This window comes from Poeciliopsis prolifica, unplaced genomic scaffold (genome assembly GCF_027474105.1).
Source record: "Poeciliopsis prolifica strain line A6 unplaced genomic scaffold, Auburn_PproV2 SCAFFOLD029, whole genome shotgun sequence".
Lineage (NCBI taxonomy): Eukaryota > Metazoa > Chordata > Actinopteri > Cyprinodontiformes > Poeciliidae > Poeciliopsis > Poeciliopsis prolifica.
Window position 1 is genome coordinate 4,532,860 of NW_026562404.1, and position 18,947 is coordinate 4,551,806.

General features: G+C 40.4%; 1 protein-coding gene across 1 annotated transcript; it reads right to left on the reverse strand.

Annotated features, from left to right (window-relative positions):
• Window positions 1-3,560: 3,560 nt before the first annotated feature.
• rnd1b (Rho family GTPase 1b) lies at window positions 3,561-18,203 on the reverse strand. Its single transcript, XM_055049857.1, has 5 exons — window positions 17,891-18,203; window positions 17,260-17,347; window positions 9,654-9,763; window positions 9,439-9,573; window positions 3,561-7,117 (listed from the first exon to the last, which is right to left on the reverse strand). The coding sequence occupies exons 1-5, from the start codon at window positions 18,008-18,010 to the stop codon at window positions 6,872-6,874; spliced, it is 699 nt and encodes a 232-aa protein (XP_054905832.1). The 5' UTR covers window positions 18,011-18,203; the 3' UTR covers window positions 3,561-6,871.
• Window positions 18,204-18,947: the final 744 nt, after the last annotated feature.

An 18,947-nucleotide genomic window follows, 5' to 3' on the forward strand; every position in this document is an offset into this window, starting at 1 on the left:
TTCTCACTGAAAATTCTCATATAAAACATTAATTTAACTTTAAAACAGTTTTGGAAATTCTCATAATTATTTTTTTTGTTTCAATTATTTTCTGTTTTGTTTTTTTCATTTTGTTTGTGTCCCATGCCACTGTGGTGTTACGCGACAGTTTACGGTTGATTGAATGGAAATGAACCCAGTCCACATCATCATCCCCCCACCATTATGCCTGACAGTCAGTGTCAGGTGTTTCTTTATATACGATTTAGTTTTCCCAGGTAATTAATGCATTTCGGTGCTTTAACCCCCTACAGGAAGGGGTTGCAGATTTGCAACAACTTAAACAGTCTTTTCAAATAATTTGACCCTGAGAGGGTTAATCTAACAACCAGAACAACCCAAGTGAGTCATGCGCCTTCAGCTTTTCTCATTGCATCGTCATGAACTTCATAGTTTGAAATGCTCTGAGCATTGCACAGTTTGACCTTGGAGATACATTTGAGGACGATTGTTGAAGAAGAAATCCCAAATGAAAACAGGAGTGCGGTATTTGGTGGAGAATGGAGCCAAAACTGAGGAGCATCACTGTGGCGCCTGCTAGCGCTGCACCTGTCTGATTAATTCAGCAGTTGGTCTACAGTTCCTGCCCTCATCTATGATGTATGGAGTTGACCTCTGGAGATAGGGACCAGTCCTTTGTGACCCTGCACAGAAAAAGCAGGTATAACAGTAGATGGAAGAGATGCATAAAGCTGGAATCCAGCTAATCTAATAATTAAATACGCTGCTCACGGCTGGAACCTGAGGCAAACCTCCCTGGCCTCTTTTAGAGTATTTGAGAAGATGAGGTGGACAACTCCTTGGCTCTGGCCGCCCTCGCATAACTCTGGAACATGAGGCAGACCCCCCTCGGCCAGGCTGGACCCTCCTGGCTGCTTTGGAGAACTTGGAAAGCTGAGACCCTTCCGGCCCTATTGCATATAGGGAAGAGATTACTTTTACTTTAACATTCATGATGATCTTTCAGTTTGAGTGAAAGCAGTGAGCAATTTGACACAGAACTCTACAAGAACCAAAGTTAAAACATCATAGAGTTTTTAAATTGCTACGTGAACAATAAAGATAATTTGTTTTAATGCTATAAAGGATCATATTCTGTTAAATTGTAAGTAAGCATGTTGAGAAGGAAGTTGATGTGTTTGGTTATTCTGTCCATTTCCCTGCACTGCGGCAGAGGCAGATGATCTGGTGTTGGTGTGTCTGTAAGCAACAGAGAGAGAGACACAGACGGGGCGCTTGCTGCAAGATCTGACACCTCATCACACCTCATCAGTAATCAAAGATTAGCACATAACTGCGCAGATGGCTGTGCGTGGAGAATGTGTGCAGATTGTGTTTTTGTGCCGTTAACAGTTTTTTTTTTATTTTTTATTTCTATGTGTACAAACAGAAAATCTAGAGTGACAGGTTACAGCTGAGCAACATTTGGAGACCCAGAACATGATCGTCACACAGCCGCACTGCAAGCTGTCAGTCCTGTGTTATTCCTTTTTGACGACCTTTTTGCAGCCCAAACCTGCAGCGCAACTGTTCCATCTTAGTGTGAAGCTGCTGATTCTGTTGGATGTATATTGTGTCGGCCTGTTTCTGCATCTTTTCTTCTTTTTCTTTATAGTACTTTTTTGAAACTTTACTTAAATATCCAGATTTGGGAATGAACGCTACAGTTGTGGATTTGTTATCTGATAAAATGAAACAGAGTGGAGTTGGGATTAACCCAGTGTGCTGCACATCCCCACAAATCCTGACTTTTTGACTTCAAGGTGGTTGTGGATGGCGAAGTGATAACACAGCGGTAGGAGAGGTACTTCATGAAGACTGAACTATGTCCTGACACCACTTTTCCTCAGCCGAGCCCTCCAGGTACAAACTGCAGCTGAGTGGGTAACTACACTCTCAGCGCCAGTCCAGATGTTGACCTAATTTACAAAGGCAAGTAGCGTATGTGGCCCAATTGTGTGTCCTCGTGGCCACTGTTTGCGTATGCATGCGTGGATGTCAACAATGTCAACATCTACAGAAATAGTTCTACATTTCCCCAACGCTAAGCTCTGGAGACCTTTCTAAACCTCGCTTCCTGCTCACTTTGTCTAGATGAAAGAGAAAATATTTGTCAGCTATTCTAAAGTTTTAGTTAATGCTCCGTCTGTAAATATGTCCAGGTTTCTGTGTGTAATTATTTTTCTACCGCCATTTCTCTGATTTATGAAGATTAACACATACCTTCGTCCATCCGGCAACTATTTACCCAGCTTTTATTTTAGATAAGTGTGGGAATTTTCTGCTCACATTTAACAAAAACACCTAAGATCAGAACATACCGTCAGATTAGAAAACATGTTTGTACATAAATGTGGGCTTCATGTATGTTTAAAAATGGCTTAAAGGTTGTTTTCAAAATGTACTGAAAATTACGATTACTTGAATGTGGAATATGAGTCCATAGAATATATTTTATTTTTAAACCAACATTTTCCAAGGGCTTGGTTGTAAACGAGGAAGAGACCTCAGAAATATTATTCTGCAAATAATATGTCATGATTGTCAACATTTTCTTTACTTTGGAGATGCTACGAGATGCACTTCTGCATTTTTACTAATTACTAATATCGTTTTTATTTTCTTTCACAAAGGAAATATTTTGGTCACATGGACAAATTATGAATTCTCATCCCTTTAATTAAAAAAAAAAATCTTAACTAAAACTAAAAACAGTCTGCACAATAGGCAAGTCTTATTTTTGAGGATTAATCTAAAATCTTAATAAAACTCAAACGTGAATGTTTAGGAAATTAAAAGTGAGATTTTTTGCTTTATTAATTGAATATCTACATATTCATGCTCAGTTATTGGGCAACTAACTACCGAGCCAACAAGATTCTGTTATGCATCACTGCTATGTGAATGTTTTGAGTCAGAAACAGACCTTTGGGTGGGTTAAAAGGTCATTTTGGACATGTTGAAATGTGTGCATTTGCAGAAAACCGGTTGGATTGAAAACAGCGAAAGAGACCGATCTCTTTTGCTGATGGTGCAGGGAGGTGAGACGGTCACCTCCCTGCACCATCTCACTGCAGTGAGCATATACATGTGCTGGTTGGCCTGCTGGCACCACAGCTGTATTCACGTGGCAACCGGCCAGTCTTATTACACATCTTCAGCATGGCGGACGTGAAGCGTTTGAAGGCAGATGCAGTCCTTTAAAATACGGATCTGTCTAAACAGTCAAAAGTACTTTTTACTCCCATCTAGTGTTATGAAAAAAGAAAAAGGTCAATCATGAATCTGTGATTAAAGCTCCTTGAACAGCAGCTATGATCCAATATCACGGTTGATGTGATGGAAAGTGACACTAATCCCCTCATGCATGCTCATTTAAATTTGCTTTAAAATCAGACAAGGTCCTCTCACATGTTTGATTATTTATAAAGCCTAAGAGTGATAAAGACAAGCAGTTGCCTCACTGCAGGGAATTTAATTTACTTGAATTTATATAAAAAAAAAAAAAAAAAGCAAACATGTTCCAGGACAAGCTTTATTTAACACAGCGATAAACGCAAACAAAAATAACAAAAAAGGAAGGATTTCAAAAACAGATTTTAAACAAATGTACATGTCACTGAAAATAAAGAGCAAAAATAGCCACCAAATAAATACCAACATCAGGAACAATAATTTCATAACTATAAAACAAGACAGTATATATAACCATATAATAGGACATGCGTAGAAGTTTGATTGCACCATTTGTACCACACATTGACTACGACACAAAGGCTGCGTAATAACTGACATGGTCACCGAGCTGCCTGAACAACCCATCATAGAAAGGCTTTGCATCAGGCACAAAATGTCAGCCGATACTTAATTTCTTTTTTCTTTTATTTGAAAGCTAACTGTTAAATAATGGTATAGTAGTAGATGTGTCTGCCTATTGACTGAAATGATCCGTCTACATGACAGAGAGCTGAAGTCTGAACTGCAGCCAGGCCTTGAATATTGGAAGCCTTTGTGGAAACGACGGCGTCAAGCTCTTCTAAGCCCAAGGGGAAAATCCACAGCACCGTTAAGACACAACATGTCTGGAAGATATTTCCAAGATAACGAGAACTCACATCATGCGTTAAATAGTGAAAAATACACATAAAAGAAGAATGGAAAAATAGCTTTCTTTGGACAGGGCCAGCCTGTGCAGTTTGATTACTTGTTCTCCTCAGTCCTACTTTAGGTTATATATATATATATTTTTATCTTTGACACACTAGCCCTTAATTAAAAATTGTTCACTTTTGAAGTTAATCTCTAATTTGAAAAGTGTGTAATTGCCAACTTACCCAAGAAACAGTTATAGAGCCTTGCAAAAGCATTTTTTAGCCATACATCCTTTTTTTTCCCATTTTGACAAATACAGTATTTCATATGATAGACCAACGCCGAGTAGCGCAATATTGTGAAGTGGAGCGGAAAGGATGAAAGGATCATTTTTATTTTAAAATCTGAAGAAGGTCATCTGCAGATGGGTTGAATGTAATTTACTCTAACATCCAGTTTAAACAACAACTATCAGAAATAATCTAATTGTCAAAAAAAAAAAAAAAAAGTCCCATTGTAACCAATTTAATCCCAGAATAAATCCAGCCGTTCTGTGAAGACCTCATGGATTTGCTAGCAAACATAAAATTTAAAGTAAAGTTTGGTTATAAAACATGTCAAGATTTAAAACTGTGCCAGCGTTATTTAACCCACCATCTGAATTTAGAGCAGAATAACCAAGAACTGCAACCAAGACATGAACGTCAGCAGAGCTACAGATGAAACCTGCTCCATTCATATTGATTTGGATGTAAATTACTCTTTTAGCAAACGTGGAGAGGAACATACTCTGGTAAAACAGGATGCTAATTGAACCATTATCTGTGGCTAACTAAACCAACGCTGCACATCACCATGAACACATCATCTCCATGGTGAAACAGAGAGGAGGCAGCAGCATTCAGCACAGAGGTGAAAGATCTGAGATCAGGGAACAGGTTCATCCTCAAGCAGGACAGTAACCTTGCACATAGAGCCAGATTGGAACTGGTCAAAGAACTTTGCACTGAATACGAAAAAAGGTTTGGCGATATGAATACTTTTGCAAGTCGCTGCAGTTCCATCAAAAGAACCATTTAAACTAAGGTACATTTTCAGCTAACAGAAGCATGTTCGCTTCTTCCTTTTTCCCCCCCCTTATTTGTTTTCGTCACCGGTTCTTCCAAAAACCAGCGACTGCACAGAAGAACGGACAGACACGAGCTCAGCAGCCGGTTTGTACAGCAGAAATGGTTCCAATCAATGATGTCTGTCTACCGACCGCTTAGAGCACAACGGTAATCACGAAGCTGCATCTTTTATTGCCACACCTTGTATCATGAGCACTTCAATCGTTATTGCTTTACGGTCAGAAGCGCAGGACAGACACATAACCATGAAGCCAAAGATTTAAGCCGATGACGAAAAGCGTTTGATTTTTGCTCCGTCGTCGTTCTCGCCAGCAGTGAGCAACGCTTGTTGAAGGTCAAGAGATTCAAGTGTCCGCAAAACGTAAGCTATAATTTGTCTTGGAAGAATAGAGTTGCATTTGGTGGAGTGCTACATTAGGTCAATGCAAATTCACAGGCATTTTACAGTATTGGTAAATCTCACTGACTTTCCAGGAACATTAAAGGCATTATTTTTCAAACTGCAAATGGTAAAAAAAAAAAAAAAAACTATCATTGCAATGCTACAACTCTTTTCTGAAGAATATTTGATTAAACAAAGCATATTTTTAGCATTAATTGTCAGTCTGACCACAATGGCAGAGATCTTACATTTTAAAATCTGCCTTGAACCCTTGAAGCAGTGAAGCCTTGTAAATCAGACCCACACGGGTTGAAGCTTGCATGTTTATGATGCCGATTTCAACAAAAGCCTCTTTGCCTTTCTATTTCTGATGCATTAGTAGAAGTAGGGGCTCCTGCAGTGAATGGAGCCCATTTCAAGCCTCCACAAATTTTTTTCCTGGCCTTACATCCGCTGCTATTTTTTACAAATACAGAACCTCGCCAGCCTTTGCTACTTGCTCAACTGGAAGCTGGTGGAACAGAGTCGTTCGTAGCCACGCAGCCATGGCTCTCCGGCCCATCCAGGTGGATGAAAGCTAGACTCTGAACGCACGGCAGCACTGCCTTCTGCCGCTCATATCGCCACTGACACCAGTGATGACAGGTCTGTGGATTCTGTCTCTGTTCTCCCTCTACATAATGTTCTTTCACCAGAAAAGGGTGAAACAGGGGACACCTCACACACCACACTTAGGGAGGGATTTTTGCTAATTCCCCAACAGTTTCATGCTAGATTTGTTCAAGTACTTAGAAAAATATCTATTCGGTTTTTCTGAGAGGCATTTACGCAACAAGTTTGAAAATCGCACACTTCCATATCGGATTAAATCAAGATGTGCCTGTAGATGCATAAAAATCAGACAGATGGAGAGTTTGTTTTTAGGTGGGAAAATAAAGAAAGTTCAATGGACCCAACCCTTTACCGTTTTAAGTTTTGTCTCAAAAGCGAAATAATACTAATAATAATAAAAAAAAATTTTATTATGGATGTGCGCTCGAAGGTTCAGGAGAGAGCGGACAGCTGAGTGTCCGCCTCTTCTGAGGGTTTGTTTGGTTTTCGGGGGGGTGAGGGAAGGATTCAGCAGGAGAGCCCTGATAAAACCATCATGCCCACCCCCCTTCCCCGAGACCAAAGAGGCTGGGGCTGGGAGTCGTCTACGAGGACCTGGAGCCCCTCCTGCCTTCCTTCACATCACAGAGCAGCTCTTGGTCTTTTCCTTCTTGAAGGAGGAGGAGAGCAGGTCCGACTTGCTGGGCAGGTGGAGGAGTCTTTTGGAGAGGCGGCGGGTGGGGCTGGACTTTGGGAGGGGCTGCAGCTTGTTGATGCAGGCCATCGCTGCGGTACGAAATACGCTGTGAATGCTTTTCTCCGAGGTGAAGGCTGAGCACTCTAGATAAGCTTCAGCACCAAGCTGTTTGGCCATAGCAGAGCCCTGTAGAAAATGATGTCAGGAAATATACTGAATTAGCAACTTGCACCAAAATACAAGATGGAAAATTCTCCCCACGCCCCACCTCCCTGCATACAGTGCAGTGGAAAAGTATTTCCATCTAAAAAGTTTATTCTTTTTTTTTTTGCTTTGCTGTCACACTTTAATATGTCAAAAATGTGTGTTTTCTAACCAGTGAATAAACACAACATGCAGTTTTCAAAGAGAAAAGAAAACAACCCGAACCTCATGTCTAAAGTAAATCGCCCTCTCGTTAAAAACCAAATCAACTGTGACAAAACTTTTTGTTTTTGTTTTGCATAGTTCAGATCAATTGATGAATGTCTCATCACACCCAAGACAAAAGTGACAAGTTTTGGACAGTGTAGGCCGACATCTGCTGTGAAACTAACTCAGCGTTTCAGGAATCGAACTGACAGTCAAATATGGCAGTGGTAGTGTGTTGGTGTGGATTACTTGCTGTGATTGATAGAACGAGTCAGAAACTCGTCTGACTTGTCAACAGAATGTCTGACTATCAGTTACTTTAAGCTTGAGAACATGTAGGTTATCCAGTAGGAGAATGAGCCACATCCACCTCAGACAGGGTACAAAAACAAACAGGCAAACAAAAACCACTGAGGTTTAGGAGTGGCCTAGTCAAAGTAGGGACTTAAATGTGACTGAGATGGTCTGGGGTGGCCATTCATGCTCAAAACCCCTCAAATATGACTAAACTGAAACATTTCTTCAAAGAAGAGTGAGGCAAAATAATCTACTTACAAGTTGATGGCAGCACAAGAACTTTTCTAGTTTATCAGGTTGCTTTGAAAACTGCATTTAGCATTTACTCTTGGAGTCTTTCATTTGAAAATGTGTTTGATATTTGATATTTAAGTTTAAGTACAAGTTAACATTTCAAATTAGAGAGACCAATTACTCTAGAGAGGACAAAATGAAACGGCTTCATTTTAAAACGTGTTTGAAATTTAAGTACCACATTTTAAATTAGAGAGGACAAATACTTTTTTCACGACACTGTGTAGTAAAGCAACAGCCTAAAAGCTTAAGAAACCTCTAAAAAAAAGGCCTCAAAATGAAAGCATGTTCTAACAAACTGGTTAGTTTATTCTGAAAACCATTTCCCACTCATAATTATGTTTCCTTGAGATGGAATTAACATTGTTCCACCTCTTACTGGAAACTGCAGACATAAAACTAATTGCTTTCAAAATGAAAGACATAAAAAGTTGTTTTGTTTTTCCAAACAAATCCCTCCTCACTGGGATCATTTTAACAAATGTATAACTAGGTGGATGATAACAACTGTTACGGCTCGTCACTGATACCCAGAGCTTTACGATTGTGTTTATAAAATACTTTGTGACAGGACAAGTCATGAGTCAGCTGCCAGCTTAGAGCTCGCTCCCTTTACATACGAAATGTTAACAATTGATCTGGTGGGAGAAATACTGTATTTGCGAGAGAATGCAAGCAGCAAAGGTTTCATTTAAAACATAGAACTAGTTTATCTCTTTTGAGATACATGCGTCTGAATGAGGTCACTTAAGTTGCTTTGCCAAAACAAACGAAAACAACCATAACATTTTAACTTGAAACAAATTACTGTGTGAATAAGAAAATATAAAATAACCGCATGTATTGATTAGAGATGCGTCAATCGGATTTCCAATCTATTTTTTGCTAAAGCTTTGGTCTTTTGTGTCAATATTTCTTCGGATTTAAAATTACGAGCTGTGTGTTTAAGAGAGCATCTGCTGTAAAGCAGGGTTCATATTTTAAAACGGGCAAAGTTATGACAGAGTCGACACTTTAATTTTAGTTTTTGCATCTTGTATTAGTGATCAATGTGATCAGCACATTAAAAGCAGCTAGCATTGCTAAAACGGCAGAACCTGAGTATATTTCCTATTAAATATATATATATATATATATATATATATATATATATCCTCACCTCTGAGGTTTCTAAACAATTTAAATTTTGGATTTTAAATCCAACATTTTCCCTCAGAGATTCACTTTTTCATTTTTCCTCCATAGTCGCAGCTCCTATACCAAACAGATCTGATATAAACTGGTAGTGTTTACATTTGGGGCTTTCTCTGACCTAAAGCAAGATCTTAATTACGAGCTCCTGACCTGTCGGGACTGATCAGGTTGAAAATCGTTTGGTTCTGGTCAACAGACAAGTCTTGGTGCATCTCTGAAACTTATTTTAATTTCTTTCACAAGAAAAGCTCACCTGCTCCTGCCAGTGTTAGTTTAGCCTTACTGACAAATAAGCTTCTTGGGGTTCTCACCTGCTCGTAGGTAATTGGAGTCTGTTTTAGGTTGGACAGCTCCATGAGTGTGCACACGTCGGTGCGGAGGTCTATCTTACAACCGATCAGCAAGATCCGAGTGCTTGGACAGAAGTCCAGGATTTCACTTTTCCACTGTGGACACAAAGGTATAATTGTTAAGCTCTCTTTTTGACAGCATTTAATAGAAGATGATAATTAAAATAAGACATTACCTTTTTGAGACTGCTGTCCATTGTGTCTGGGCGGCTGATGTCAAAACACAACAAGACTGCGTCAGAGTCACTGTAGCACAGGGGTCTCACATTGTCGTAGTACGGAGAACCTTAGAGGGCAGAGAGGCAAAATACTATTAATGTGGTTAAAAGCAAGAATAAGCTATTTCTAAAGAGACATACTTCTCTTTAGATGTCCAGTGTCACATGACCTAAGTATTTAGATATTAAACAGTCACATGACAATACCTGATGTTTTATTTCATATTGTACCTTAGTTTCATTTTTTAGATCCTGAATCCCTAAGTAACTATTTGACTTTCATTAGTTATGAAACATTAAAACCGTGATGAAACAAAAGGAAAATCTGACCAACATCCAGTAGTAATTTTTCTATAGCAAAAAAAAAAAAAACTAAATAAAAATATAAGCATGCAGCAGGAGGATTTATATGCAACCACAATGGCTTCTTCTTGATTAGCCTCTCTTTCCTGTTCTTGAAGATGCTGTTTTCTTTGCCTCTGCTGGCATTTCAGACGCAGGAGAAGATGACAATCGGTCACCAAATCCTCATTGATCTTCCCTTGCTCTAGATTATGCAAGTGGAACGGTGGGGTCTGGGGCAGGCAGACGCTCCCACTCATGCTCAGAATCCTTAAGTAATCCACCCCCCAACTCCACAAAAAAATAAATAAAAAATAAAAAATCCTATGCTCGGCAGCAGTACCTCTAGTCCCTCTGTTTCCACAGCAACAACCTCGGAATCCACCGTCTACATCAGCCATTCCTCCTCTTCCTCCTCCTCATCTTCCTCTTCCTCCTCCTCTTCCTCCTCCTCCCACCTCTCCATAAAGGCTTGCCCTTGCTGCCAGTCAATCACTTCAGACCAGAAAAACCAACCCACCCACCTACTGTTGGGGACATTCCTTCTCTGCAATAGAGACTGAGACACACATCCAGTATATTTATACATAAAAAAAATAAAAAAAGACACCTGATTACACACAGACTCACTATCTAATTTTGGCTCCATCCAGAGGTGAGCCCAATCTGCTATCTGATGAAACAGAACAAGAGTTCTGCTCAGGGGGGATTAAAATGTTTACTTCAGTCTCCGCACGGATCCCAACGGGGATTCGGAGCTCCTTTTATAGCCGCAGATAAGGGAAGAAGCCCGTGTAATCACTCATTAGATATTACACAACTATCCTGATTGTTTTCTGCGGAGGAACATCGGAAGAAAACGTACAAAAGCACATACAAACATGAATGAAGCACTTTCATGAATATTTAATGATCCTTCGCATTATCAAAGGTTGGAAGTGAATTTGCCAGCTGCTGGGTGCTGTGAGAGGAATAATGACAAGCTGTGATGAAATCCCTGTCCTGAAGAAGAATGTGAACACGGTTTGAAAAGAACAAAAGGACACGCTCGTTTCATTCCGATTCTGGTTCTGTGCTTTAAGAAATTAACGTGCTCTCATTGCTGTCATTTGAGGCTTTGCTATTTACATTGTTTAGGCAAAAGAAATGCTTACACATAAATCTCAAAGCGTTTTTTTTTTTTTTTTTTACAACCTCAGGTAAAGAAAGTAGTTTGTCTATATGTAAAAAGCCTTGTTTTAGTGATTACACAAAACATAAAAGTGCGTTCTAGTTGAAGAAAAAGCTCTTTTTGATACATGGCATATTTCATAGGATTATGAGGTGACCAAGTTCTGCTGCAGGAAAATATGCTAAAACCATGACACTTCCACCGTCATGCTTCACAATTGACATCAGGCTTTTTGCCATTTGATGGATTCTGTTTGTGTCGACATGAGGAACATGTTAGTTTCATGTAGAAATTTCTGGAGGCACCTGGAGTGAAAGGCAGCAGGAAGCTCCCATGTGAGCCAACACAGAGGAGGGAGCATCCACCCTAAGAGGATATTATTGCTTCTGTTGTAGGGATATACAAAAAATGCTGCCAATCTAAACCCGTATAGTCATGACTGTAACAAAGATTAAACACTCAGCCTGGGACAAAAAGTTGCTGTGACTGCATTTCAACAAAAATACAAGCATCAACAATATCCACTTAAACCAAGAGTCACAAATGGTCTGAGAGAAAGTTTGCATTCAATGTCTTTTAAATCAGCACACATTTAAATCAGAACAATCAGCCACGGAGGATGGGGATGTGTTTCAGTGTTTCTTATCTGTCATGCAGGAGAGTCGACAGGGTGCTCTAAAGATCTCCTCCTCCAGTAAGAGGTTAGCTCACAGCCAGGAAACAGGATGTGATTCTGCATTAAACAACCCCTGATCTAAATGCAGCAATCAATAGAGGGCTGCACCACAGGGGCCCCAGAGAGCCCTTGCATCTGAAGCTGACAAATACGTTATCCTGCCAGCATAGAGGGAGAGAGAGATAAAAGATTAAGTAGGATGTTCCAACCTCCCCATTTTAGATCTCTGCTGCTACAAACCGAGAGATGATTTGGACCGTCGGATCGATGCCCATGCAGCGATAAGCAAGGCCAAACGTTTCCTCTCCACTCCTTTCTTAACGACAGATGGAGAGTTTCTGAGGCATGAAACATGCGGAGTGAAGCTGACTAACTGGGGGATGGCAGATGAAGAAAAGATTGCAAGTCTTGTTGCCGAGATCCACTTCGCATGTGTTTAATGGTGCAGCGCCCAGGGCTCAAAACCTACGGAGGAGAGAGAGGCGGAGATGGGATGGTGAGCTTTACGGGCTGCGAAGATGATTGTCGGAGCGCACAGGTGGGGGAAGGGAGTACCTCGTCTGCTCTGTGTGCATGAGTGACTGAGAGAGAGTTTGTGCGTTCAATCAAGTGAGCGACGGAGTCCATTTCCATCATTAGCACTCCTCGCTATCAGGATGCACAGGTCAGACAGACTAATGATCGAGGGAAGGGATGACTCAGATTGGGGGGGTTTTTTTGTGTTTTTTTGGGTGGGGGAAGGTTTAAGTGCTGCTCCAGGCCCCAGCTCCATCACCCACAGTCGGCCGACTGAAGCTGTGGCGCTCCTTCAGCTGATAAATACAGACAGTTTACAGTCGAAAGAAGAAACACGCAAAGCTGCCTCAGACTGTTATTTTACAGTTTTGCATTTGCCAGGATTTCTGTTATTTAGTTCCTGAAATACTGTCAAAACTCAACTCATTCTGGATTATGAAAAAATCCTTAAACTGGGTTTACTGTTGGAATGAGGGAAATAATGAAGACTGTCCCACTTTTTTTGATACTTTAGTTTCTTAATCATCACACTGTATCCCAACCAACACCGTGAGCCTCAGAACCTCTTTTGTCCTGACTGTGATTTTAACTGAAAATCAACTATCAAAGAGGTTATAACTGAGAGCAAAGGTCAAGGTTACAACATAAAATAAATATCTTTGTTATGTCTATGATTTAGTCTAGCACTGTTTAGCTTTACTGCAGACTTTCTTCTTTTAAATGTTGATATTTTTAACATATGCATCATAGCCCCCTCCAGACCTGCAATTGTACTACATCTCCTTTAGCTGCAATTCACACAGTTATGTTTTTTTTTTATCTAAACTTTCTGAGACTTACACAACTCTGGATATTTTTTGACATAGCCTGAGTCACAGAAGAATTACATGAGCTGCTTCAAGGTGACGAGAAGAGCAAGAGAAGCACAGAGAAATCAGGAGAACAGTCAGATCACTCTTAGGGGATGAGGCAGCTCTAACATTTTTAAAAAAGAAACCCTTTTTCAGGTGAGTGAACACATTCACTACATCAAAGTGAAACCAGGTTGCGCTGATCACAAAACTTGTAAGAGGGCAGGTTGTTACTGACAGTAGTAAAGTAGCCATTTTCAGCATCTGATGCATTTCCAAATGAAGCAATAGAAAACTGTTGAGTTGACTTTTTTCCTAACATACTAATTTAAACTGACCAATGAGAGGAATCGTCTTCACAATAATCAGGCTGAAGACAGAAGCTAAAACAAAATGTCGTACTGCAATATGGCAATATTAAGTATTACTAAAATGCAAAGTAATTTTTATTCAGTTATTTGAAAAAATAAATAAAAAGCAGCCATTTTATGTTCTCTAAATAAACTGAGATGTTTCTAAAGAGAGGGGGATGTCTTGATTGGGAACGCTGGGTCTTTTTTCACAATAAGGTTTTACATGGACTGTGGCGGGGGTCACACCCACCTTTAATGGCCGGCACAATCTTTACATCGAGTTTAAGGTGGATTGGGAAGCAGCAGATGGACCGGGCCTCTGATCAGGATGCTGCTGGGTGTCCGCCCTTAGGAGATTTCCCAGGCTCATCCCATTTAAAGGAGACTCAGAACAAACCAAAAGGATTATATTATCCCCTCTGGCCTGGGAACACCTCAGGATCATCCAAAAAGAGATGGGAATTGTGAACATCTGGGATTCTGACAATCAGATGACACTGAACAGATGAGTGAACCTCTAAAGAAGATATGACACCACAAGCTGAGCAGTGAACTGTGAAATGTTCTGTTCAGACAATAATATGTGCTCTCATTTTGAGTTAAACTGGAAATAATAGTAGCTAAATCGATGGCATCAATCTCAATTGTACACAATACAGTAAGCAATTAGATTACACTAAATTCTCCCAAACTCAAAGCCCTAATCAGCAAGATCACTGATCCTGAAATAAAATGGTTCCAAACACCAACAATAATGAGATTCATTATTAAGTATTCATGAGTTACGGCCAGTGGACACAGTTTGCTTTCCCCTCCTCCTCTCTCCACCCTGAACGTCCGATCAGATCAGCCTGATTAAAACCGGAGGATTGATTTTAGCCTGTAAATCCATGGCGGAGCTGAGGGAAGGAGCTGCCTGCCGGGTGGAGCCGGTGATGAGGTGGGTCTAATCGATGAGGGGGAGCTGGGATAATGAGGAGACGCTCTCACTGTGGACGGGCCACAGCAGCACAACTCCACGCAGTCAGAGGATATTACAGTAAAAAATAAAAAATTTAAAAAATCAACACAGAAACTAACGCATATTGCTTTAGCCTGTCATTTATCGTCAGGAGTCAGAAGTGACTGACGTTCTGATCTCAGTGTACAGAGGCAAAGGATTTGTTTTAGATTATCATCCATCCATCATACCAGATGACCTGGAGATGGACATGTCTTGTCAAGGTTACATTGTGTTCATTTGTTAAAGGTATTGATGGGATTCTATCCTGGAATGTGCAGGTTTGGATAATTGGGAAAAAAAGATGGCACCCTATGGAAAACTTTTTGAGTTTTCAGACTCGACCGTATTCTCTAAAATCTAAAGTTTCACATTTATTAATATTTTATTTACGCAATTTGTCTGTTTATTTTATTGCAAACCGAGTTAAACATTTTAGACTTCAATATGTACATTTATGATTTAATGACCGAGAAACTCAAAGATCAATACAATCTCCAAAATTAAAAAAAGAGCAATTTCACAGCTTTTTCTGGTTCAAGACAACCAGACATTTTGTTTTTGAACCAGTCAGGTTCAGATGATAGCCACCAAAACATATAAAAATAGTACTGCAGAAAAAAAAAAATTCAGAAAATTAAAAGACAGAAAACAGTGCATCACAGAACCTCTTTAGTCCTAATTTGACAAGTCTGAGACTGAAAAAAAGTTTTGCTTTAAATTGATTCAGGATTTTTAAAAACCTATAGATAGTACTATCTGACAACTATAAAAGCTTTGAGAGTATGAAACCCTGCTTTGCAATTCTGGACGGTGGATGTGTTTATGTATGTTTGGGTCAGTTATGTCCACTGGTCCTATTCAGAGTCTTAATCCCCTGGATGTTGCTGTTTGAGTGGGTGACCCGAGCAGCATATGGAGGGAAAATGCAGGTCACCACATTTTCTCCACTCCCTCCTGTCTGCTCTAGAAAACCTTTCTGCTCAATAGGAAACCACTCTGCAGCCACATCATCCCCGGGCAGCAGGCCCACTCCCGCTGGCCAGACCAAAGGTCCACAGTCTGGGATTAAAAGATGGCATTTGGTCTGGGGCAGGAATTAGATTGCTCCAGACCAATTACATTTTTATCCATTTATTTTCTGTTTACTCTGCGAGAGAGTGAAAACAGCAGCTCGTGCATGTGGGTCCGTTATGTAAAGGATTCGTCCTCCGCCGATGCACATGACAAGCGAAGACGCACGTAAACACACTTGCAGCCGCGGGATTTGCTCCGTCATGCGGACCCAGTAACTCTGGCGATGTGAGCGACGAGCACCGAGCAGAGAAAGTGCAGAGCGGTGAGCAGAAGGGGGAGTCTGACTCTAACAGGTGCCGCAGACCCATGCTGGCAGGATTCAGGTCAACACAACTCCAGGGATATCTACAAAGACACATTGACCCTCTTTTCAAGCCTGTGGTGTAAGCAAACACATGATGCCCAAAGTCTCCATAGAAAGCAAGTGAACCGGAATAATAAGTGGTTTTTCCATTTTGTACATGAAAAGTATTTGCAAATGTGTCGCTCCTTTACCAAGCCACAAAGAATAAGAGGTCAATGAGGCATCCGGTGTCCTTTCACGCCAAGGCAACGCAAGAAGCATGGCAAAAGTATTCAGGCCCCCCTTCACTTTTTTCCCTACATTTCTTCATTATACAAACAAAAACATCAGGGCTTCAATGTATTTCTTGGAATTGTGTGACACTGCAACACAAACCAGTGAATGGTCACAGTTTGGAATAAAGATTTCATATAGTTTTCAGGATTTTTTTTTCCTAAATAGAAATCTTAAAATTTTGGCTCATGTTCAGCATCTCCAGTATTAACACGTTGCTGCAGCAAGTCTTCGTGGGTATATTCAGCTGAAAGCTCTCTTATTAAGCAATGATCATTAGCTCTGGCTGACTAGCTTCAAGTAATGCTTCCTTCCAGGTTAAAAGTTCCTGTACTTTGGTGCTTCCGCAAAAATACAAAGTAAAACATACAGCAAAGTGGGGAGACGAGTGCTCCAATAACCTTCTGCAAGTTTAAGGTGGGATTTAATGAACAAAAAAAAGAAAGGAAAACAAGAAAAATTTCAAGTTTTGCAAAAACAAAAAAGGCTATTTGTTAGCAGAAGAGGAATAAAAACAGATTGCCCAATCTAACCCCATCTTCCATTCTCACCATAGTGAAACAAAAGCAACCTCGGTACGAGTATAGTGTATTCAGGATGATGTGCAGTATTTTGCCACACACAGCACTGAGCACGCGTGTCAGACCAGAGCTCTGTCTTCCTCTCCCAACTCGCTGCATCTCCTTGCCACTATTTCGTAAAGGCCGACCAGAAATGTTGTGTCCAACTTACAGCTGTTCTGTCATCAGAATAATTAGACAAATATGTCTTCAAGTGCCTTCACTAGATTTTATTCAGGCGTATTCAATTAAGCGAGGAACTGCATCTGGCAGCGTTCAACTCTGATAAGGACACTTGTTAACCTTCCTCCTCGCTGCAAACGTCTGTCCAGGTATTGTCTGCCAAAGGAGCTCGTTGAACGCGGCGCGCTGTTGCGCATCCCTCCGCGCTGCAGGCAGAGCTCACGGTCTCAGTGCGCATGGGAGAAGGCGATCAGTTACCTGAGGTGTCCCACAGACTCAGCTCCACCCGCTGCTCCTCCAGCTCCAGGCAGGCTGTGTAGTTTTCAAACACCGTGGGCACGTAGGTCTGCATGGGGGAGTGATGAGCAACAGGATGCAATTAGCAGGAAGGTGTCAGTCATTCAGTCACACGCAGTGGAAGTTCATTTAGTGCAACTAACATGAGAAGGGATCGAGGAAAACGACAACAAAACATTTCCTTTGCTTTGATCAGTCGCTAAGGTCCAACTGGATAGATTATATATATATATATATATATATATATATATATATATATATATATATATATATATATATATATATATATATACTCTTTTTATGAGTATACAGTGCTTCATAAGAAGAAGCACTGTAATCTCCATTCGGATTACAATATAAAGCCTGTGCAAAGTGTATAATAAGCCAGTGAGCACCAAACAAACCAAAGTAGCCAAATCCCAGTAAATGCGCATGCAACCGCGCACTCGGTTTCATTGCCTCCCTCTCGTTTTTCTGCTTTTCGTTCATATTTCGCAACACTTTTATGTTTCACTAAATCATAAAGTATCTTCTTGCGGACGAATCTCCCAGTCATGTTTTTTAAAAAACAGTTATGGGTCACGTTGCATACCTCAGGGTAGCAGTCCTTCGCCAGTACTTGCAACATCGCCGTTTTTCCGCATTGAACGTCTCCCACAAGAACCAGTTTACATCTCACCACCAGCGGTTGCGTATTTCTCCTTTCCTTCATGATGACGAACACGCTACAGAGTTTTCTCCAGGAGGGGTGGAGGGGGAGTGGAGGGAGAAATAAAAAAAAAATGCCGCAGACAAAAATAAAATAATAATTAAAAAAATAGAAGTAGAAAAAAAAAAAAGCAACAGAACAGCTCAGAACCAGTCCCAGTGAGATAAAGAGTCCCGGTTTCTGTGTGTCTGTTGGAGGATGCCCGCAGTTGATCTGATTGAATTTGCCACTGCGGCTCTTTATACGGGCGAGCAGCAGCCAATAGGAGCTCGAGTTTCACCGCGCTCAGACGTAACACGAGGGGGAATACAAACACGCACATTATTCAGTCAGGGATCATCAATCTATTTATTTATTCGTTTTTTGTTGTTGTTGTTGTTGTTTTTTTATGTATTAAGAATTTTCTTCTGGAAAATTCTTTCTTCTGGAATTTCATCACAGAGCTCTATTAGCCATTCTTCGTACACTGTAAAAATGAATTTGGGATCGTATTGAATTTCAGTAATTAAAACCCATTTTTAAAGCTACTCAAATATAATTGTAAATGTGAACGCAGTGCGCAATAATGATTTGATCGTCCAAAACAGACGTTCACCGTCCGTCTCAAGGAGCAATCAGGAAAATGCGAAACACCCGCAGCAAACAGGCTGAAGGGAGAGAAGAAATGCATGATGGACCCTGAGGTACGAGGGAGTTCCTGAAACCAATAGAAACACAACAGAAGCTGCTTATCTAAAGAAACTAGACTCAAATAACAGATGAGAATCAACTAAACACACAAAGGAATAAACGACAAGGAAATTATCAAAACAAACAACAACAAAAAATAAGACTGTACCCAAAGTTCAAATACGCATAGATCATAACACAAAGAGGCAAAAATGTGCTTTAATATTTACCCAAATCTTTCCCAGACCAACTAATCTGGATTTATAAGTGA

Coding starts and splice junctions, on each gene's coding strand:
- rnd1b (XM_055049857.1), bottom strand. CDS start 18,010: ATGAAGGAAAGGAGAAATACGCAACCGCTGGTGGTGAGATGTAAACTG. Junction 17,348..17,890: donor CGAAGGACTGCTACCCTGAG/GTATGCAACGTG, acceptor TCCCCCATGCAG/ACCTACGTGCCCACGGTGTT. Junction 9,574..9,653: donor TGGACAGCAGTCTCAAAAAG/GTAATGTCTTAT, acceptor TTGTGTCCACAG/TGGAAAAGTGAAATCCTGGA.